We start from the raw sequence: 23,524 nt of genomic DNA, 5'->3' as shown, positions 1-23,524 counted from the left end.
TTAAATGAGATGAGGAAGGCTGTGGGTAGAGCAGGTTTCAGGTGAGGGGAGATTTAAAATCCAGTTTTGAGCGTGTTATACTTGAGATGTCTTTAAGACTTCCAAGTGCAGGTGTTGAATAGGCAAGTGTTTGACATTTGGAAAGAAGTATTGGTGAGACATATATATTAGGAGTCGTCAATGTATGGGTGCTCTTTAATGCCTTGGGGACAGGTGACACATTAAGAGGGAGAGAGAGTCTAGATATAGAAGGAAGACCAAAGATTGAGTCCTCAGAGTATGCTAGCATTGAGAGTTCTAATAGTAGAGGAAGAACCAGTAAAGCAGAGTGACTGGAGGAGGAAAACAAGGGTGCAGTATTCTCAAATCCTAGTGGAGAAAGTGTTTCAGGGAGGTGAGAGTGATAAAAGGATGTTGGTAGATCAAATAAGATTATTGAAAGTAAAAAAAAAAGTGGATTTAACAAAGCAGAGGCCATTGGTGACCTTTATTTAGTTAATTTAGCTGCATTATCACTTTGTGAAATATTAGAACCATCTTCAGTTTCTTTCTTTTCCTTCCACCTGTCATCACCTTCACCTCCAATATGTAGAAACCTTGTCCATTATATTTAAGAGTCATTATTTATCACCGACACTTGTGGTAAGTACCATTCAAGATACTGAGCATATGGAAATGAGCAAGACATGGACCCTCTTTTTTCAGAACTTAGAGTTCAGAACAAGTTACAGGCATAACTACATTTTAGTAGAATAGCAATGATAACAATAATGTTAATAATTACTGTAATTCTATTAATGTGACTTATGCTGCTGCTGTTGCTGCTGCTGCTGCTGCTGCTAATGCTACTACTACTGCCACCGAATGTCATTAGAACGTGTACTGTGTGCCAGTCATGTACGTTGTCCCAAGTCATCCTCGCACCTCCGTGAGCTGGCACCCTTTTATAGGTGAAGAAAATAAAGCAGAGACAGGTTGAGGAACTCATTCAAGATCACACAGCCAGGAAATTGTGGAGGCCCTATGTAAAAGCAATCTAACTTCTGATTTTGTGTTCTTAACTACAACTGCAAGCTACACTCCCTAACTCTTAAAACTTGACTTAAACCTACTTATTTATTTATTCCCTCACCTTAAATTACCTTTCCCTCATTGCTTCCCCTTATTCATTTTTACTGGGATAAGTTTTGTAATTAGTCACTTTTATGTCAGTCTATGCCTTAGGCCTGCTTCTGAGGAATTTAAGACATATTGTTTTCACATTGCTAAACAATTTTGGCAGTGACTCCTCTAAGTTTTTGATTGGTTGATTAGTATTTGAAATCATTGTAACTACTCATAAAGTATCAAAGGACATTGATATCTTGAGATGCATTTTGAGCTATAAGTGATAATCACATTTATTGAGAACTTACTATGTCCTAATTATGATTTCCCAAGGAGTCCTTGTTAAATATTCCTGCCAATGAACCTTAGTCACATGAGGCTATCTTAACCTATCAATGTGATTCTAATAAAATGTTACGCAAAAGCAAAGGAAGAAGGAACCTGAGAGAGGGAGTATAACATAATAATTACTTATAGGGTACTTACTATGTATATGCCATTGTCCTAAATGCTTTATATACAGCAATTCATTTATTTCTCTCAACAACTGCATGAGAAATGTACTATTTTACAGATAGGGCACTTGAGCACAGAGAAGTTAAATTACATGCCCAAGGCCTCACAGGTACCACTGCTACAAAGATAGCAGTATTAGTAATTATCATGATAATATCAATGGTGATACACACACTTTCCTTCCCTTCCTTGTTCACTCATGTACCACAACACTCCCAGACCTTACTAAAGGGTTAGAATGATTCAAGGGAATTACAATTTTGAGGCAAGGGGAAAAAAAATAAAAATTGTATGATTCATGTGTCTTTTCTTATAGTCCAAGGGAGGAGTCTGCCAGAACTTTAGGGGGTGAATTTTTAGGCACACACTGTCTTGGTTTGGGCTGCTGAAACAAAATAATCATAGACTGTGTATCTTAGAAAACAGAAATTTATTTCTCAGTTCTGGAGCATCTAAGATCAGCGTGCTACCTGGTTAGATTTGTGGTAAGCAATATTCCTGGCTTGCAGGTGGCTGCCTTCTCACTGTGGGCTTACATAGCCTTTCCTTGGTTCATGACACGGGGAGAGAGAGGTCTCTCTGGTGTCTCTTCTTCTAAGGGCACTAATCCCATCATGAGGGCCTTGCTCTCAATAAGTTATTTTACTCTAGTAATCTCCCAAGGAAGAATCTCTCACTATAATCTCTTTAATCCTGACTACACCTTTATGGCAGCTTTACACTCTCCATTACTATCATAGAAAACTCCATTCCTATACAGTCATCTTTTCCCTATCCCAATTTACTTCTTGCCAGTTTATCTGGGATTTCTTGAGCATAGTGTCTGAATCTCATTGAATAATCATACTGCTTAAATGCCTGAGGAATTTGTCAAAGATCTTCTTTATTTACACACAATTTTGGCTTGAAAATCAAAGTTAATACATGACATGTAATACTTCTTAAAGGTGATTTTGGATTCATTAAACAAATACAAAAAACATTCAGCAAATGTTAACTGAACATTGCAGTTTTTGAGGATGCAGTGATTTGCGAGACAGGAACCATGCAGGGATTCTGTTTCCATCACCATTTCAACTTAATCATATTGGTAGGTCCTTCCAACTCTTAAAGCGATTATTTTCCAGAGAACAAAAGGAAAATTGTGCTGTTCAAGAATACCTGTTTCCTTTATCCTTTATAATTTTTCTGTTCCAGGATTTCTTTTGGAGACATGGGTCATTTTACCTGAAACTGATAGTATTCTGGAAAAATTTTTGAGTAATAAAACAGCAGAGTCATTACTCCTATCTTCTAACTTTAAAGATTCCAGTCCTTTGACTATGGTTCCCTGTGCTGTTTGTTTTCACTGGCTATGGAGGGGTTGATAGTGTGTCTTAAATAGAAGCCAATGGATGCCCTTATGTCCGACATAAATTTTCTTCTTTGTATCAGGATTCCTTTAGATCATCAGCTTTGAGAACCTAGTGTAAGTCATTGTTTTAGAAGGTGTAGGTTTGTAGAATGGCTATTTCTTTCCCCTCTCACGTCCTTGATTAGCTTCAGAGTGATTGTCATTTTTATTCTGATCATGACCCTATGACTTAAACAGTATGAAAAGTTACTTATCACCTAATGTGGAGATGAGTATTTCCTTATACTTGAATGTATAAAAAGAATTACTTATTAAAATATTAGAACCAAAAAACTGTATAGTTTTTGGTATTTTATTCTTAAAGGAATAGTTGATATTTTATTCTTAAAGAAATAGTTTTTTTAAAAAAAATCATCAATGGCTTAATCAGATTTGACCCTATCCACAGCTTCAATTAAAATGGCCCTTTTTAGCTGGTCATAAATTATGTTAGCTGGTCATAAATTATGTTCCAAAAGCCAGTTTATCTTAGACTTGTATATAGCACCAAGCTTTGAATACCTAAGCTCTTGTGACCCCCCCCCCCCCGCTTTTTAACATATATAGGCAAGATGCCAGGGAAGAAGAGGGTGAGGATTAAATGAGAAGAACAGTTATTTGATTTCTGTTTTCTATATTTGCTTGATAACATTTCTTGAATTGATGCAGACTTTGTTCTGGTAAAGTCTCTGTTTTATTCCTCTCCAGAACAGTATTCTGTTCTGCCTAAATATTGCTATGCTTGGGGATCATGAATTTTCCATGAATGTTTTTCCATTTGAGGATTAGTAACTTTTTCTCACAGTTTCAGAGGATTAAAGAAAAAAAGGCTTTTGGTAGCTTCCAGTCAATATTGTATGAAATATCCATATATTTATTCTATAGAAATTTGTAAATTTGTAGTAGTCTGCAATGATTTTGTTTTCCTCCTATGAAAATGACTTTCTCTGAGACTTTATATAACATTATATATTTCAAAATAAAAACATTCTGAATAATAGTTTAAAATGTACAGTAGATATTTTAAATGGGTTTTATTTGATTTTATCATATGTTCATATATTTTAGAAATATGTTTTTGAGCCAGAAGGAATTGAGGCAATGAAAAATGAAGTCTTTTCACAAGACTTAAAGTTAATTGATTGATTTTTAGGTTTTTCATTTGAAAAAATGTAATAATGAGGATTCTTACTGTGAGGAGGAGGTATTTTAGGATTGTCTGAGTATTGGGGTTCATTGAGTTTTACTGTTTTTTCAAGTCATCGAGCACATCCTGCTTTTTTATATTGTCCCATGCATCAGGGATTTTACCTTTATTTATAAATTTTTTCTGATATTTTTCTTCTAGCTTTAATCTGAAGTGAGAGACAAACCATTTCCAGTATGGCTGGGTAGATGAGTCTGGGGTGATGCTCCACATGGCATACTCCCCTCCTGCCTGTCGATAGTTCTTATATGGGACTTTCCAGTCATCTCTCAAAACCAATAGAAGATCGCTTGCTACCAAATTAGTACAGCAATCAATGACAAAATTGTCTGTTTTGTAAAAATACCCTCCACTAACAGCGTGAGGACGGTGGAAGGGAACACTGTGGTCTCCTTCATGTTTAGGGATTGTGTTTGTACAAATTGCTCCACAGCAGGGACACTGTTTCCAGCAGCCAGAGAGATGTTCAGAGAGCATTTTCTGAACTGCCAGAACCATTTCTTGTTCAGACATATTCAAATAGTTCTCTTCTACTCTCTTCATTGTGGGATCCAAAGCTTCACTCATAGCTTCTTTGAGAAACTCAATATCTTTTATCTCTTGGTGTTCAATGCTTATCAAGTCTTTTCTTGGAAAGATCACATTACTCCCCAGGTGATCACAGAACAAATCCAACCACCCAGACACAGTGCTGCTTTTATCTTTGGCTATTACTGTGGATTTATGAATAGCTGAGAGGATGGCAGTCTTGATGTCACCTAAAGTTGTTTTTAAAAAAGTCTTTATTTTTTCACTTCCTTTGTCTGAACAATATGTTTTAATATGGTTTTGAATGTAATTCCTAAAAAATGATTCTGAATTATGAAGGTAATCCCAGTAATTATCAAAATTTTCTTCTTCTGCCAGAGAGATGAGAATATGTTTCTCCAGGTTAGACTTGTTTCCGTTGAATGCTGGGCAGTTAGCTCGCATGTCCCCAGCAATTTTGAGGACCATTTGTTCCCATATGGTGGTAGAGACAGCAGGAGTGAGTTTGTGCCACAGAAAATCAACAAATGTTTTGACTGAAGTTGCTCCTTGACAAGATATCTTAAAACTCATGAAGAAATCCTCTTTCTTACTTTCCAGATAGTTTACAGGATCATTTGCTCTCTTGAATGCCCTGTGCATCTTCTTAAAAGTCTCTGATGCTTTTTGGAATAAACACAAAGATAAATCAATTTCATATTTACTTGTAAATGTGTATCTTCCATCAGTGTTTGCAGATTTCACTTCCTCATCTATTATTCTCAGGATTTCATGGAAATAATTTGGATTGTAATCACGCTGTTGTGTCCAAATATTCTTAATAGTTTCAGTATATCTTGAAATAATGTGGTCAGTAGTCTTATCTATGGACATTTTATCATAGCCCTCTAATGTCCTTGTAATTATGTAATATTTCATGTTCATTTTGACATGTTTGTCATATTTGATTTGAAACTTTTCTCCAGGATTTTCCTTCAGTGTGTCTACAATATTTCTCTCCTTTTTGAAATACTCCAAAAGGATGTTTTCAGAATCCACATCAATGTTAGGCTCTGTGACTGGAGGGAGAGTTGAGGACACAGCATAGACCCATTTTTGCCAAAGTTGATTGAACTTCTCATGTAGCTCTTCCTCACTCAATTCTGTGCCTTTGACAGTTAAAGCCAACCTTCGGCTTTTTTCTAATAATTCCTTTTCATAACCTGACTTTTTGCTGTCCAGTTTTTCTTGACTTTTCTTAAAACTAATAAGTTCATCAGCTTTTTTTTGGCTTTCTAAAATAAGTGCCTCTGTAAGGATCATTAGCTTATTTTCAAAATTTGCTTTCCACTGAACCAGTATTTCACTATCTGGATCTTCATTAAAATATTTTTCAAGTTCTTGCTTGATGGCTTCATATTTTTCTGTGACTGGAGCCTTAAATGTGCTTTTTCTGAATGTTTCGATTTTCCCATTCTGAATCTGGTTGATTAGCTGGTTCTGCAAGCCCAGCACATGACTCCTCAGCTCCCAGGTCCAGTAGTTATACATTGTTTCCAATTTGCTCATGGCCATGACTTCTCGTGTGTTCCTGAAACTGAAAATAAAGTTCTCATTGACCAGGGCTCTCCACAAATCTTGGACTCGGAATTTTACATCTGATATCTTCATGATGCCTCCCCTAGATTCCTGTTTGGCTGTCAGAAGAATTCTACTCTTCAGTTCCTGGACATTGTGGCTGTAGCGAGGATTGGGAGGGGCCATTGGAGGATTGCCATCCCAGAGGTGAGCAAAGTAGTAGACATGAGTATTGACATCAAACTTAATGACATCACTAAATCGGGTTACATCTGAATACTGTTCTTGTTCAGCTGCTTTTGCTGCCATTTCATCTAATCTCTGCTCTAGCCGCCTTCGTCCTTCCATAGTTTGGTCTTTAGCTGTAACTTCCCCCACATTCTGATGGACAAAAAGGCAGCTAGGAGAGATTTTTACTTGTTTCATCCTCAGAAAGGCTTGGACAACTATTTGTAGAATATCTTGCATTTCTGATGGATTTTCCCCAAAAATGTTAATCAGAGTCAAGTTTCCAAGTCCAATAACAAAGGTTGCCAGCTCATTGTCACGATTCTGGGATTTGCTGCTGAGTTCTGGGGCCCGAAGTCCTTCTGTGTCCAAAACAAGCACAAAGTCAAAGCCCAGTTCCTCTGTGAATGTCTCCTCCACCTTCAGGAGCTGCATGTAGGCACCCCGGGTACACCTCCCAGCACTGACAGTGAACTGCAGCCCAAAAAGGGCATTCAGCAGGGTGGACTTCCCTGAGCTCTGCAGGCCAAGGATAGAGAGAACAAACAGTCGTTTGTCTCCAAGTTTCTCAGAGACCTTGTCAAAAATAGCTGCTACCCACTTTAGAGGCACATATGAAGCATCCCCATCCATCAGCTCAATGGGAAGACCAGATATCATTAGATCTGCAGCAATCTGGGGAAGGGAGAGAAAAAGGTTATCTTTTGTGGAGAAAGTTTCTTCCAGAACTTCATAGATCTGGCCTATTTCTCTGAGAAGTTGTTCAATTCCCAAGGTGCAGTCAGTAATCTCTGTAGAAATAGCTTCTATCTCATTTTGCCAGTGTTTCAGGGAGGTGTTCTTTGGTGCTTTTTTCTTTTCTGTTTGTACCAGTGACCACAAAGCCTTTTTCTTTTCATTCAGTTTTTCCAAGTGTCCTGCAGTCAGGTTGTCCAAAGACACACTCAGCCATTGTAAGAAGTAGAGTTTGGTATGAGTTTCTGAATGGTTTTGGATAATTTCAAGGACAGATTGCATTAACTCATTGAGAGGAAAGGCTCTGGTCAATTGTTGCTGCCGTATTATTTGTTTTTCTGCCTCAATCTCACTCTTGTGTTGTTCAATGCTCCGATTTCCCTTTTCTCTCAGATGATAGAGTTCTTTGTCCTTTTTACACCAAAGATGCCACAGGTGTCCCTGAAGGGGTAGTAAGTTTTCCTTCATCTGAGATATCTGCATTTCTCCTAATAGGGCCATGAGAACCTCTGCCTTTTCTTTGGCTTCCTTGCAGTCTCTCTGGTCTTCATCAATAAGGAATCCTTGCTTATGAGCAATCTGGGCACAGTCCTCTAAGCTAAAAGTAGTGTCAGAGAGCTCTAGCAAATGTCTGATTGTAGTTTTGAGCTCCTCTGTTAATTCTGCCTCATTTCTGTTCCTGATCCCAATTCTCACTTTTTGGCCAGAATTACTGGCTGTGGTTTTTTCTTTGTCATCAAGCAGACAGATCAAAGGTTTGGATAGCTCACACAGGCCACGGATAATTTTTCGGTTTTCTTGATTGCCATCAGAAGTTGCCATGAGGACTACAATGAGAGAAGAGATCTCCTGCAGGAAGGTGAGTTGCTTCTCATGTTCCTTGGCATCTCCATGAAGATTGGTGAAGGTCAGACAGTTGTCAAATCTGTCCTCATCTTCACCCCCAGGACAGAACCAGCAGATTTCCACTACACCCCCCATCAAGAGACAGTCTTTGCTACTCCCTCTGCAGTGGCGATGAAAAAAGATATCATGTTTACGTTTACTGAGAATACAGTTCATAATCTGAGATTTGGAAGCGGAGAAGCCATTTCCAACCCTAACAAAGGACACAATGGGGGTAGAGACACGACACATTTGCTGATTCTTGTAATTGTTCTTTGCCTCTTTTGTTGATTTCCTTGCTTGCTGCCAGCTTCTCCTAATTTGACTGAGAGACCAAAGAGAGAATTCAATTTGAGAATTGCAAGGATTAGGTATAAGAAGAGGGAGGGCAAACTGGCAAATGGAAAGTTTGGCCAGAATATATTGTCTAGCAAAATCATCAGCACAGTGAAGAATTGCCATCTGAATATCCATAGGGTGAATATGGGGTCTGGAATTAGTATCTGAAGGATTAGTGGGACTATCATTGTCTTCAAAAAAATCATCATATGGATCAAAAACCTCATTTTTCTGTTTTGAGGCACTTAGATAGACTTGATTCTCTGTGTTTCCATCATCTTTGAAGACCAGATATCTCAGCCCATAATCCAACATCAGTAGCTTCTGTAGGAAGTAGAAGGGAAGCTCCCGTTCAGAGCTGGGCTGGGTGTTGTACACAGAAGTCTTGTAGATCAGATGGAAATTAGCTCTGCTCATCCTCTTTGGGTAGTAGTGTTCTAGGCCTAGACGCTGGAGCAATTCTAAGAAAGCTCCATTTTCTGTGGCCTCCCATTTGTTGTTTTCATTATCATGTGGTTCATGAGGCAGTTCCTTTTCATGGAAGATACTTTGCAAATGTTTTCTCACTTCATCCATTTTCAATGAAGGGGTGGTGGCTTCATAATTCCCATCAATGAGCAGACTCAAGTCTTTCTCTAGGTTTACCCAGTCATGATCTGCTCCAGGTTTGGTGAGGACATCTACAACTTCTTTAGTCAATGATTGTCCCATGTACTGTCTTATAAATGTCAAACGTTGTGTTTTCTCCTTTGGAGAAACAGCTGTAACTCCAACAGTGGCTGTCAGACCTGTGAGCACCAGGAATGCCTGAGCCCTGTGGCTGCAAATATTTTTGAGCTCCTGGTATTTATCTTGGGCAGTTTGCATTTCATGCACTAGAAAGTCTAACTCATCACACCCCAGGAGATACTGAAAAGTCTTATTTACCATGTGGTAACCTGCGCCAGTTGCAATGGAAAGTAGCAAGAGCTGTATGTCTGGCTGCTCTGTTTCTTGGAGGTAATTCAAGAAGCATCGAAGAGACAGGCTGACCTCATACGTGGCCTTTCTTTGTGCTTCCTCCACTATTTCCGGGGACTCGGACTTAATCTTCACTTCCATGAAGTCATTTTTGGTTTTTTGAAAGATTTTAATTAATTCAGAAAATTGGGAGATTTTGATATACTCCTGCTCTGACTCTGACCTGAAGATCCACTGCATGATGGAATGAGCCTGAGGAAAGTTTGTCACGCTATAGATGTGAGGATCCAAAAGGCTGCGCAACTGAGATTTAATAAATTTTGTTTCATAAATGGAATACCTTTTGCAAAAGTTGACAGTGTTTACCAGAAAATTCTGCAGATCCCTATCTGTCAGGCATATGTGAATCCAAGTGTCATAACTTTTTAGTTTTTGACTCAACATTTGCATGAAATTTATCAGTTTTTTAAGCTGCTCTTCAGGGTCAGATACCTCCCAGGATTTCACATCCTCTAGGAAAACCCTGGCCTTCTTCACAACACTGAGTAATTCTTCTCCACTCTGGATCTGGGTAGTGAGGCCAGTCAGAGCAGTGTAGCTGTCTTTCAGGCACATAGCTACCTGAAGAGGATCTTTAAAATCACTTCTGTGGCTGGAGAGGATGATGTCCCAGACGGGCACCAGTTGAATTCCCCGGTCAATGACACACCAGGTTCGATTACTGGCAACTAGGCCAGCTTTCCACTGGAAAAGGTCATTTGCTTCTGGTGGGCCACCTGTCTGGGCCACAGATAATTGGATTTTGGTTTGGAGATTTTGGGAGCTTGTGCTCTGAGAGTCTTCTTTTGAATGAGAGTCTGTCACAGCCACGTCTGTAGCAACTTGAATTCCAAAGCCACTGTAGCTGCCCCTTATGTAAATATCCAGGGCCTTGGCTGACTGCTGTTTCACTTCTGCCAGCTGTTCACTTTGGAAACCCTCTGAAATGGCTTTCCACCAGTAGATTCCTCCCAAGTGCAGAGGGCCCTGGTTAGCATGAGAGCCAAACCTGTGGAAGAAGGCTTCACTCCTGGACTTTAGCAAAGGGAGTCTGTCTGAGCCTGCAGACTGACCCAGAAGGTCTTCGATGCATTTTAGTTCCTGGAGAGCAGCCTTGGATAACTGGAGCTGATCAGTGGGAAAGTGGCAGGAAGCCAGCGGGATGTAGCTGAACTTGGTTGAGCAAAAATAAGAGTGCTCAGAATGTGATTGTTGGGTTTTCTTAGATTCTGAATGTATGCTGTGATGTACACTCGCTTTCAGGCTAAATCCCCAACCTTTACCTTTGGCTGAGGCAGTTGCACTGAAGCCCAGCTTCTCTATAGTCTGGGTGAATGTGGATTCTGCTTGAGAAGATGTAAATTCTCTTGTTTCCATCCGTGTGCCCTGCTCAGGGCCAAAGAGTGAGAAGTTCTTTGGGACACTGAGTAGCTCCTCTCTCTTCTCTATCAAACCCCTTTCATCGCTAGTTTTGTAAATTCCCTGCAGAGCCAACCCTCCAGATGCCCATCTCACCAGATCTCCATCTGGGAGGTTCTGCCTGTGAGACAATGTCCCCTCCATGAGGTTGAGTTGTTTCTGAATGTTTTCCATGACTTCTTGTAGGGACTTTTGGGGAGGTGGCCAGTATTCGTCAGGGATCCCCATTGCCTGCCTCAGCTCTGCCTGTTTTTTCCTCACTGCTTCTTCCTCTTGCTGCCTCCCTTCTGACAGCAAGTCTCTTAGCTCTTGCAGTGTCTGCTCTGCATGCTTCTGCATTTTCTTCATCATCTCCAGCCGAGACTCCTGTAACTCTGAAAGACTATTTGAGTGTGACATGTTAAGAAGCATCTCCAGGGCTTTTTTCTCCCAGGAATGTCGTGCTTGAGATTTCAGCTTCTGGAGGTCTTTTTCTTCCAGGTGTTGTAAGGCCTGGGCACAAGTCACACCTAGGTGTTCCTGCAACTTGGGCAACCAGTACTCGAGTGCCAGTCCTACTTCTGTCAACATCTCCTGGAGATCATGTGTTCTTTTGCCTCTGAGCAGGGGCTCATCAGGGGTGGACTTCGCTGTGGCCATGGCTGTGGAAAGAAAAGACACTGTTAGCCTGTGTTATGACCTTAGAAGTCACATAGCCAAAGGGTGAATGTACTAAAGATCCAAGTCTCCAAGGCTTTCTCATTTCCTCCTTTCATTGTTCCAATGAATATATTTTGTTAAAACAACAACTACTACTTCTTCTTCTTCTTCTTCTTCTTCTTCTTCTTCTTCTTCTTCTGGCAAGACATCCTTGTGGGTGTTCTCAACATGGATTGCCTTTTAGTTACCAGGGTGAGTTGCACCTTGAAGCCTGGCTTTTGGCATTTCCTATTACACAGAATTGATTGCATGGAAAGCATTAAGCTGAGGGTTGGAGTTTGGAAATATGCATGAGTTTGATAGCCTGATGTTTGTTTTAAAACCAAGAGTGGCCAAAAAAAAAAAAAAGGAAAAAAAGAAAACAAAAAGAAAAAAAGATGGAATCTTGCCATTTGCAATGATGTGGTTGGAGTTAGAGTATTATGCTAAGCGAAATAAGTTAGAGAAGGACAAATACCATATGATTTCATTCATATGGGAATTTAAGAAACAAAACAGATGGACATAGGGGAAAAAAAGACAGGCAAACCACGAAACATACTCTTAACTACAGAGAACAAACAGAATTACTGGAGGGGAGGTGGGTAGAGGGAAGGGTTAAATGGGTGATGGAGAGTAAGGAGACCACTTGCTGTGATGAGCACTGGGTGTTGTATGTAAGTGATGAATCACTAAATTCTATACCTGAAACTAATATTATACTGTATCTTAACTAACTTGAACTTAAATAAAAACTTGAAAACAAAAAGAAAAAAATTAAAAAAAATTATTCAATAGCAAACAAAAAACAAGAGTGGCACCACCAATTATATTTCCTCTCAAGTTTCTGTGAAACCTGTGTTGAGTGGTTTCTTTCCTGTCTTTCTGTCACTTCTTCTTAGGCCATTTTATGATATTTATTTACTGTCCTGTCCTTTAACTTACTTGCAGATATCAGCATCATGGTGGTATAAGATGTTCCTCTTTTTTGGCTCCCTTTTAAAACAACTTATTAGACATCCATCTGTGAACAAAAGTGCCTCAGTGGGAGTTGTGAGATACAGCACCATAGGCCAAGGGACATGGGAGTAGTCTCATCCTCCTGTGAATCTGGTAATAGGCAGAAGACCTCAGTATGGGCCATGGAACCAGCAAAACCAGCAAGTCTGCCCCAGCCCCCTGGCCACATTCCGAAAAAAACCTGGAGTGTGCTGTCCTGGGCAGATACTCACAGATGAAAGAATTTGCAGAAATCCAGCCCTCTTGATGGGAGATACCTGCACAAATTTGCTGACACTGGTGGACTGGAACTGTCCATTGGCAGTGACCTCTCCACTGGGGCTAAAGGATAGTAGATAGCCCATCTACTCCCAATTGTGTGGGACATGGCTGGAGAAATCCATTTCTGGGTATTCATCCCAGAGTATCAAGTCAGGACTGGGAGAAGGGAGAAGAGATTGGGAAAGAAGAATATCAAAGGACTTTAAAGGGACATGGTCCCTGTTGATTACACTCAAGAATTCAGCAGGAAGTTCCCCCCCCCCCCCACCATGAGCCTCTTGGGAGAACCTTACCCAAGGATCTCCCCAGCAGGTCCAAGGGCACCCTCAATGACCAAGTGCTAAGCTGACACATACACCCCACCTCCCATTGTGGCTGACTTCCTGTGCATGCTCCTGAGTTCAGTGGTGAGAGCTAGTCTTTTAGAGTGCTGTGAGCAAAACAGATCAGGATTTGTGAGGAAGAGAGAAACCATACAGTTGAGCCATAGCACCACCTTCTGGAAAACAAAAGAGAAGTTTCCAGTAGCCAATCTGCTGAATTGTAACAACCAGACAAGACCTAAAAGATTAATAATTCTGCCACAAGAGAGAGCAAGACAATGGAGCAGTTGTATCCATACAAAGGTAGAGAAAACCCCAGATATAATAGTACCAATACACAGAATACTCTGACTGAAGGGAACTAGTAAAGATTTAAGGAAGTGTCTTCCAACTTAGGATGCAAAGCAGCAAAACTACAAGGACATGAAAAATGTCATTAACATGTCATTAACAAAAGATAATAATTCTCAATTATCTAGTTCAGAGGCATGGAATTTTGTGACCTTCCTGATAAAGAATTTGAAATACCTGTTTTGAAGAAAATCAGTGAGCAACAAAAACTCAGAAAGACTATTTAAGGAAATCAGGGGGAGATACGTAAATAAAATGACACTTACCAAAGATACTAGATCATAAAAAAGAAACAAGCAGAAATTCTGGAGCTGAACAATTTTTATCTTATTTTATTATAATTTTTTAAATAAAATATTGTGTTTCTTTGAAAATAATTGTTTATATAGAAAAGCCAAAAGAATCTACAAATTACTGAAATTAATAAAGTTATAAGCTGTAATTTATAAGATTAAGAAACATGAGTAATAAACATTCAATATTATTTTTACTTATTTTATTAAATTTAATAAATTATTTATTAATAAATACATTTAATTTATATAATTAATATATATTTATATATAATTATTATAATTTAATATATATTTATTTAAATAAATAAATTTAATAAATTATTTATTTAATTAAAAAATTTTTTATTTTTTAAATTTTTGTTTAAATTTCAGTTAATATACAGTGTAATATTAGTTTCAGATGTACAATTTAGTGATTCAACACTTACATACATCACCTGGTGCTCGTCCCAACAAGTGAACTACTTAATCCCCATCAACTATTTAACCCATCCCCACACCCATCTCCTCTGATGGCCATCAGTTTGTTCTCTATAATTAAGAATCTGTTTCTTTGTTTGCCTCTCTCTCCTTTTTGCTCTATGCTCCTTTGTTTTGTTTCTTAAGTTCCACATATGAATGAAATCATATGGTATTTGTCTTTCTCTGACTTATTTTACTTAGCATTATACTCTCTAGTTACATCACCATCCTTGCAATTGGCAAGATTTCATTCGTTTTTATGGTTGAGTAATATTCCGTTGTATATATATACCACATTTTCTTTATCCATTTGTCAGTCAATGGACATTTGAGTTCCTTCCATAATTTGGCTGTTGTAGATAATGCTGCGATACACATAGGGGTGCTTTTATCCCTTTGAATTAGCGTTTTTGTATCTTTTGTGTAAATAGCTAGTGCAATTGCTAGATCATAGGATAGTTCTATTTTTACCTTTTTTTTTTTTTTTTTAAATTTTTTTTTTTAACGTTTTTTTATTTATTTTTGAGACAGAGAGAGACAGAGCATGAATGGGGGAGGGGCAGAGAGAGAGGGAGACACAGAATCGGAAGCAGGCTCCAGGCTCTGAGCCATCAGCCCAGAGCCCGACGCGGGGCTCGAACTCACAGACTGTGAGATCGTGACCTGAGCCGAAGTCGGACGCTTAACCGACTGAGCCACCCAGGCGCCCCTATTTTTACCTTTTTGAGGAAACTCCGTACTGTTCTCCAGAGTGGCTGTACCATTCGCATTTCTACGGATAGTACAAGAGGGTTCCCCTTTCTCCACATCCTCGTCAATACTTGTTATTTCTTGTGTTTTTGATTTTAGCCATTCTGACAGGTATGAGTTGGTATCTCATTGTGGTTTTGATTTGTATTTCCCTGATGATGAGTTATGTTGAGCATCTTTTCATGTTGGCTGTCTGTGTGTCTTCTTTGGAAAAATGTCTTCATGTCTTCTGCTCATTTTTAAATTTGATTATTCATTTTTAAAATATTGTTTTATTTTTTAAAGTAATCTGCACCCAACATGGGGCTCAAGCTCACAACCCCGAGATCAAGCATCACAGGCTCTACCGACTGATACAGCCATGTGACCCTAAATTTGATTATTCATTTGTTGAGTGTTGAGTTTTATAGGTTCTTCATATATTTTGGATACTACCCTTTATCAGATAAATCATTTGCAAATATATCTTCCCCCAGTCCATAGGTTGTCTTTTAGATTTGTTTCCTTTGCTGTGCAGAAGCTTTTTATCTTAGAGAAGTCTCAATAGTTTATTTTTGCTTTTGTTTCCCTTGCCTAAGGAGACATATCTAGTAGGAAGTTGCTATGGCCAATGTCAAAGAGATTACTGCCTGTGTTCTCCTTTAGGATTTGAATGGTTTCATGTGTCACATCAGGGTGTTTCATCCATTTTGAATTTATTTTTGTGTATGGTGTAAGAAACTGGTCCAATTTCATTCTTTTGCAAGTTGCTGTCCAGTTTTCCCAACACCACTTGTTGAAGAGACTGTCCTTTTCCCATTGGATATTCTTTCCTGCTTTGTCGAAGATTAATTGACTATAGAGTGTGGGTTCATTTCTGAGTGTTCTATTCTGTTCTATTGGTCTATGTGTCTATTTTGGTACCAGTCTTGAAAACTGCATTTTGTAATATGACTTGAAGTTTGAAATTGTGATGCCTCCAGCCTTGCTTTTCTTTTTCAAGGTTGCTTTGGCCATTCAGAGTCTTTCATGGTTCCATACAAATTGTAGGATTGTTTGTTGTAGCTCTTTGAAAAATGCTAGTGGTATTTTGATAGGGATTGCATTGAATGTGTACATTGCTTTGGGTAACACAGACATTTTAACAGTATTTGTTCTTTCAATCCACATGAACATGGAACGGTTTTCTATATCTTTGTGACCTCTTCAGTTTCTTTCATCAGTGTGTTTTACAGTTTTCAAAGTGCAGATCTTCTACCTCTTTAGTTAGGTTTATTCCTAGGTATTTTATGGTTTATGGTGCAGTTGTAAATAGGGTTGATTCCTTAATTCCTCTTTTTGCTGCCTCATTATTGGTGTATAGAAATGCAACAGATTTCTTTACACTGATTTTGTAGTCTGCAAGTTTATTGAATTCATGTATCAATTCTAGTAACTTTTTGGTGGGGTCTTTCAGGTTTTCTGTATAGAGTATCATGCCATCTGCAAATAGTGAAAGTTTTACTTCTTCCTTGCCAGTTTTGATGTTTTTGATTTTGTTTTCTGATTGCTGAGGTTGGGACTTCCAGGACTGTGTTGAATGAAAGTGGTGACAGTTGATATCCCTGTCTTGTTCCTGATGGTAGGAAAAAGCTCTCATTTTTTCCCAATGAAGGATGATATTAACTGTGGGTTTTTCATGTATGGACTTTACTATGTTGAGGTATGCTTCTTCTAACCCTACTTTGTTGACAGTTTTTATCATGAATGGATGTTGTATTTTGTCAAATGCTTTTTCTGCATCTGTTGGAAGGACCATATGGCTCTTGTCATTTCTTGAATTAACATGGTGTATCACATTGATTTGTGAATGTTGAACTACTCTTGCAACCCAGGAATAAGTCCCAGTTGATCATGGTGAATGATTCGTTTAATGTACTGTTGGATTTGGTTTGCTAGTATTTTATTGAGAATGTTCGCATCCATGTTCATCAAGGATATTGGCCTGGTGTCTTTCTTAGTGGAGTCTTTATCTGGTTTCGGTATGGTATGATTTCAGTCTTTTTGTATGTGTTGAGGCCTGATTTGTGACCTAGTATGTGATGTATTCTGGAGAATGTCCTGTGTGCACTTGAAAAGAATGTGTATTCTGCTGTTTGAAGATAGAATGTTCTGAATATATCTGTTAAGTCCTTCTGGTCCAGTGTGTCATTCAAAGCCATTGTTTCTTTAGTGTTTTTCTGCTTAGATGATATATCCATTGATGTAAGTGGGGTGTTAAAGTCCCCTACTGTTGTATTATTGTCAATGAGTTTCTTTATGTGTATTATTAATTTTTTGATGTATTTGTGTGCTTCATGTTGGGGGCATAAACATACAATTGTTATACCTTCTTGTTGAATTGTTTTCTTAGTCACAATAAAGTGCCTTTCTTCATCTCTTGTTATAGTCTTTGTTTTAAATCTCATTTTCCTTATGTAAGTAAGTATTGCTACTCTGGCTTTTTTTTTTTTTTTTTTTTTGATATCCATTTGCGTTATCAAGGTTTCTTCATCCCTTTACTTACAAGCTGCAGGTGTCTTTAGGTCTAAAATGAGTCTCTTGTAGGCAGCATATAGATAAGTCTTCTTTCTTTCTTTCTTTCTTTATTATTTATTTATTTATTTATTTCCATTTTCATATCCTATATCTTTTGATTAGAGAGTTTAGCCCATTTTCATTTAGAGTAATTATTGATAGATATGCATTTAGTGCAGTTTTATTACTTGCTTTGTAATTGTTTCTGGGTATTTTCTCTGTTCCTTTCCTGTCTTTGTCAGTTTTGGTCTCTCCTTTGCACTAAAGAGTCCTCTTTAATATTTCTTGCAGGGCTGGTTTAGTGGTCATGAACTCCATTAGTGTTTGTTGGTCTGTGAAACTATCTCTTCTTCTGTTTTGATGATAGCCTTGCTGGATAGTGTATTCTTGGCTGAAGATTTTTACCATTCAGCACTTTGAATATATCATACCACTACCTTTTGGCTTGTTAAGTTTCTGTTGAGAAATCTGCAGCTAGCCTTATGGATTTCCCCTTGTAAATTAAGGACTTCTTTTGTCTTGCTGCGTTTAGGATTTTTTCTTTATCACTCTATTTTTCAAATTTAATTACAATATGTCTCGATGTTGGCCAGTTTTGTTGATTTTAAGGAGTTCCCTGTGTCTCCTGGATGTGGATGTCTGTTTCCTTACCCCAATTAGGAAAATGTTTGCTCCTTGGTCAGAATGTGGCAAGTTTTAACTAGGTGGGGTCTGGTCTGCTTGTTAAATGAGACCTGATAATATTTCCACTAGAACTGAGACCCTGCAGAACTCTGTGGTTAGGAGATGTGTTGGTAGGGGTTTCTGCTGGTCTTCTGGGGTAGGCACCCACTGTGCTGGGACTGAGTCAAGCTTGATTGAGAAGGGCAGTCCCGCCAGACCACAGCTGTGTGGGACTAGATGTAAGCAAGTTAGGCAGCTAGTGTCAGTGCTGGACTGCTACCCAGGGTAGCTTTTTGTTTATGCTGTCGGGTGGGGAAGGGAAATGGTTCCAGCCAGTTTCTTTGTCCCCTTAGAAGCTTCTCCATGAATGCTGCCTCTTAGGGAAGCACTCTGAGAAGAAGGAATAATTCCCCCGTGTACATTTTTCCAATCACTGTTTCCACACTGTGTGCCCCTATGTTGTTTACCTGCCTTCTCTCCAGGAGCAGGACAGTGCCCTCTGAGCTCTAGCCCAGCCTGATAACTTTTAAAATTTCAGGCTTTAGGGAGTGGCATGGACAGGGGTTTGTACTAGTCTTCTTGGGGAGGGGCCTGCTGCACTGGGACTGAGGCAAGCTTGACCAAGAAGGTCAGTCATGTCAGAGCACAGGTGTTTGGGGCTTGGTGTAAGAAAGTTAGGCCCCAGTGTCTGTGCCGTGCTGCCAGCAGGTGGCTCTGTGCTTATGCTGAGGGGTGGAGGAGGGAAATGGTGCCAGCCAGCTCCTTTGTCCCTGTAGAGGCTTCTTCATGAATGTTGCCTTTAGGGATGTGCCCCAAGGAGAGAAAATAATCTCCCTCCTTGTGTGCCCCAGGTATTCTTCAGGTCACTGTTTCCAGGCCATTTCCCCTAGGTTGTTTGCCTGACCTTTCTTCAGGAGCAGGGCAGTGCCCTCAGGGTTCTATCCCAGTCCAGCCTGCTGACCTTTAAAACTTTGGGCTTTAAGACTCACTGGTTGCAAGAACGTATAGAAAGCAGCCCTGTCATTTTCTCACCCTATGGCTTTGTGGAAATCTTGTCTTTTTGTGTTCCCTTGTGTGTTCTGACCTCTCTCACCCTTCTCCACAACCATGGCTCCCTACTCTCCACAGCACCTGTGATCCTTTTCTCCCCTGAACCATGTCTCCACACTCCCTACCTTCTTTGATGTGGCTTCTTCTCCCCTTTTAGGTATGGAGTTTGTTCTGTCAATCTTCAGATTGGTTTCTTGGGAATTTAGAATAATTTGATAGTTACCTAGTTGTATTCCTGGGATGAGACAAGCCTGAGGTCCTCCTACTGTGCCCCCATCCTCCTCTAGGTGAATTTTTTAAAAATATGAATGGACTCCCTTTTGATTGGCCGAAGACAATGGAGGCAATTGCCTGTTCTTTCACAATGGCGCTTGCCCATCTCTCAGGACCAACTGACCCATGTTCAATTGCTGTTCACATGGAACCTTTCTCCACTTCAGCCTTCAAAGTCTTTTTTTTTTTAAGTTTTTAAAAAATTTATTTATTTTGGAAGAGAGCGAGAGAGCATGCTTACATGTGCATACATGAGAGCAGGGGAGGGGCAGAGAGAGAAAATTACAAGCAGGCTCCATACTGTCAGCTCAGAGCCCAACATGGGGCTTGATCCCACGAACCATGAAATCATGACCTGAGCTGAGATCAAGAGCTGGGAGCTCAACCAATGAGTCATGCAGGTGCCCCCAGCCCTCAAAGTTCTCATTTGAATATTTGCTACTATCACCAAGATCTGCACCAGTGGCAGCTCCACCTGGGCCCATGCCCAAGGCTTCAAGTCTCACCACAGTGGCCTTCCTACTCATTGTGGCATAGTGGCTGTGGTGGCCCTGGGGGGAACCCATGTTCCCTGCCCCCACTTGCTTCCATCCTTCTTGCATGCATCACCAAATGCCAGCCATGGCTGTGTATGGGCCTATCACTCCCAACATTTTCAGGGCTAGGTCATTCAGCAAGTGGGTGTTTACATACTTCTTAGTGGGTTCCAACTTCCATTGACATTATCCTGTTTATATCAACCAATATCTTTTCTGGGGTCTAATCAGTTTTGGCATTGGGTACCTTAACCAAGCATTTGATTCATCTTGTAGCACTACTTCTGCTTACCAAAAGTAGCCCACTAGGCACTTACATTCCTCTCCCGGCTCCATGCTAGCAAGGCAGGCTTCTTAGCCATTTGAAGTTTGAGAATAGGTTGAAATAGTTGTGGTTGAAGACCCTAGTCATTCACTTTACTAGATAAAACTTGTAGGTTTGTGTGTGAGCATGCCAGCTATCCTGAGGGAAACTTTGGAGGGAACCAGTTACTAAATGGTTCGATTAGTCTTTTGCCCCTATACACAGGTCAGATAACCAATTTGCACATCAGGACCATTACAGACCATTACAGACATTACAGACCTCCACCAAGTTTCCTTTGGCTTCACCCTTCAAAGACATAGTTCACCATCTTTCAGTCCTAGTACGTGTGCTCGTGCTTTACTTCCCTGGTGGATGAGATGGTCTGGTGATACACCCTCAACAGACTAGAGAGTAGAGCTGAGGAACTTAATGAATGAAATGGAAAATGCAATAGAGAGCATGTACACAATAGTAGAACAAGTGAAAGACAGAATAAGTGAGTTAGAGGACAAGAAAATTAAATAACCCAATGAGTAGAGATTAAAGAAAAAAGATTGAGAAAAGAGTGAAATCTGTATGATGCATAGGATTTTATAAAAAGAAAAAAAAATCAGAATAATAAGGATTCCAGAAGGAGAAGAGGGAAAGTTGCAGAAAGTTTATTTAAATGAATAATAGCCAAGAACTTCCCACACCTGAGGAGAGAATTGGACATCCAAGTTTATGAAGCCAAGAGATTACTCTATTATCTCAGTGCAAAAAGACCTCCAAGACACATTATAACGAAACTGTCAAAAATCAAAGATAAAGAGCAACTCCTAAAATCCAGTGAAAAAATGATGGTAGTCTACAAAGGAACCCCCATTAGGCTATTAGTGCATTTCTCAGAAGAAACCCTACCGGCCAGGAGAGACTGGAATGACCTATGTGAAGTGTTGGAAGAAAAAAATTGTTAATCAAGAATACTCTAAGTGGCCCCCAAAATAAGAGTTATGGACCAGATGGCTTCCCAGGGAAATCCTACCAGACATTTAAAGAACAGTTTAATACCTATTCTTCTCAAAGTGTTCCAAAAAAAAGAAATGGAAGGAAAGCTTCCAAACTCATTCTGTGAAGCCAGCCTTACCTTGATTCCAAAACCAAACAAAGACCTCACTAAAAAAGAGAATTACAGGCCAAATACCTGATGAACCTGGATGCAAAAATCCTCATCAAGATACTAGCAAATTGAATTCAACAGTGCATTAAAAGAGTTCTTCACCATGATTAAGTGGGATTTACTCTGGGATGCAGGACTGGTTCAATATTTGCAAATTAATCAATATGATACACATAAATAAAAGAAAGGATAAGAACCATATGATCCTTTCAATAGATGTAGAAAAAGCATTTGACAAAAATACAGCATCCTTTCTTGGTAAAAACCCTCAAGAAATTCGGGATAGAAGGATCATACCTCGAGATCATAAAGGCCATATACAAAAGACCCACAGCTAATATCATCTTCAATGGGGAAAAACTGAGCTTTCCTCCTAAGGTCAGGAATGTCCACTCTCACCACTGTTGTTTAACATAGTACTAGAAGTCCTAGCCTCAGCAATGAGACAACAAAAAGAAATAAAAGGCATCCGAATTGGCAAGGAAGAAGTCAAACTTTCACTCTTCTCAAATGACATACTCTGTGTGGAAAACCCAAAAGACTCCATCAAAAAACTGCTGGAGCTGATACATGAATTCAGCTAGTGGCAGAACATAAAATCAAAATACAGAAATTGGTTACATTTCTATATGCCAATAATGAAGCAGCAGAAAGAGAAATTAAGGATTCAATCCCACTTACAGTTTCACCAAAACCCATTAAATACCTAGGAATAAACGTAATCAGAGAGGTAAGAGATCTGTACACTGAAAACTATAGAAAGCATATGAAAGAACTTAAAGAAGACACAAAGAAGTGGAAAAACATTCCATGCTCATGCAGTAGTAGAAGAACAAATATTGTTAAAATGTATATATTACCCAAAGCAATGTACACATTCAATGCAATCCCTATCAGAACAACACCAGTATTCTTCACAGGACTAGAACAAACAATTCTGAACTTTGTATGGAACCAGAAAAGACCCTCATTAGCCAAAGTAATGTCAAAAAAGAAAACCAAAGCTGGAGGCATTACAGTTCCAGACTTCAAGCTGTAATCATCAAGAGTGGCAGTATGATATTGGCACAAAAATAGACACATAGAGCAGTGGAGCCAAATAGAGAACCCAGAAATGGACCCACAAATGTATGGCCAACTAATCTTCAACAGAGCGGGAAAGAATATCCAATGGAAAAGTCTCTTCAGCAAATGGTGCTGGGAAAACTGGACAGCACCATGCAGAAGAGTGAAACAGGATCACTTTCTTATACCATGCACAAAAATAAACTCAAAATGGATGAAAGACCTAAATATGAGATAGGAAACCACCAAAATCTTAGAGGAGAAAACAGGCAGCAACCTCTTTGACCTCAGCTGCAGCAACTTCTTACTAGACATGTCTTTGGAGGCAAGAGAAAGAAAAGAAAAAATGAACTATTGGAACCTCATCAAGACACAGACTTCTGTATAACGAAGGAAACAATCAACAAAACTAAAAGGCAACCAATGGAATGGGAGAAAATACTTGCAAATGACATATCAGATAAAGGGTTAGTATTCAAAATCTATAAAGAACTTGTCAAACTGAACACCCAAAAAACAAATGATCTAGTGGAGAAATGGGCAGAAGAAATGAATAGACACTTTTCCAAAGAAGACATCCAAATGGCTTACAGACGCATGAAAAGATGCTCAACATCACTCATCATCAGGGAAATACAAATTAAGACTACAATGAGATACCACCTCACACCTGCCAGAATGGCTAGATTAACAACTCAGGAAACAACAGATGTTGGCGAGGATGTGGAGAAAAGGGAACACTTTTGCACTATTGGTGGGAATGCAAACTGGTGCAGCCACTCTGGAAAACATTATGGAGCTTCCTCAAAAAATTAAAAGTGGAACTACCTTACAACCAAGTGATTGCACTGCTAGGTATTTATCAAAAGGATACAAACGTGC

General features: G+C 39.3%; 1 protein-coding gene across 2 annotated transcripts in view; it reads right to left on the bottom strand.

Moving 5' to 3' along the window:
* Window positions 1–2,876: 2,876 nt before the first annotated feature.
* The window catches only part of LOC125936687 (interferon-induced very large GTPase 1-like), a 55,751-nt gene continuing 35,103 nt past the window's right edge, over window positions 2,877–23,524 (bottom strand). For both annotated transcript variants that reach the window (XM_049650932.1, XM_049650941.1), the window contains one exon: window positions 2,877–11,554. In XM_049650932.1, the coding sequence (XP_049506889.1) occupies window positions 4,260–11,552 (7,293 nt within the window). In that variant the 5' untranslated portion in view covers window positions 11,553–11,554 and the 3' untranslated portion in view covers window positions 2,877–4,259. The remainder of the gene's footprint in view (window positions 11,555–23,524) is intronic.

The sequence above is a fragment of the Panthera uncia genome, chromosome D1 (genome assembly GCF_023721935.1).
Source record: "Panthera uncia isolate 11264 chromosome D1, Puncia_PCG_1.0, whole genome shotgun sequence".
Classification (NCBI taxonomy): Eukaryota; Metazoa; Chordata; class Mammalia; order Carnivora; family Felidae; genus Panthera; species Panthera uncia.
This window is presented reverse-complemented; position numbering and strand designations above follow the sequence as displayed.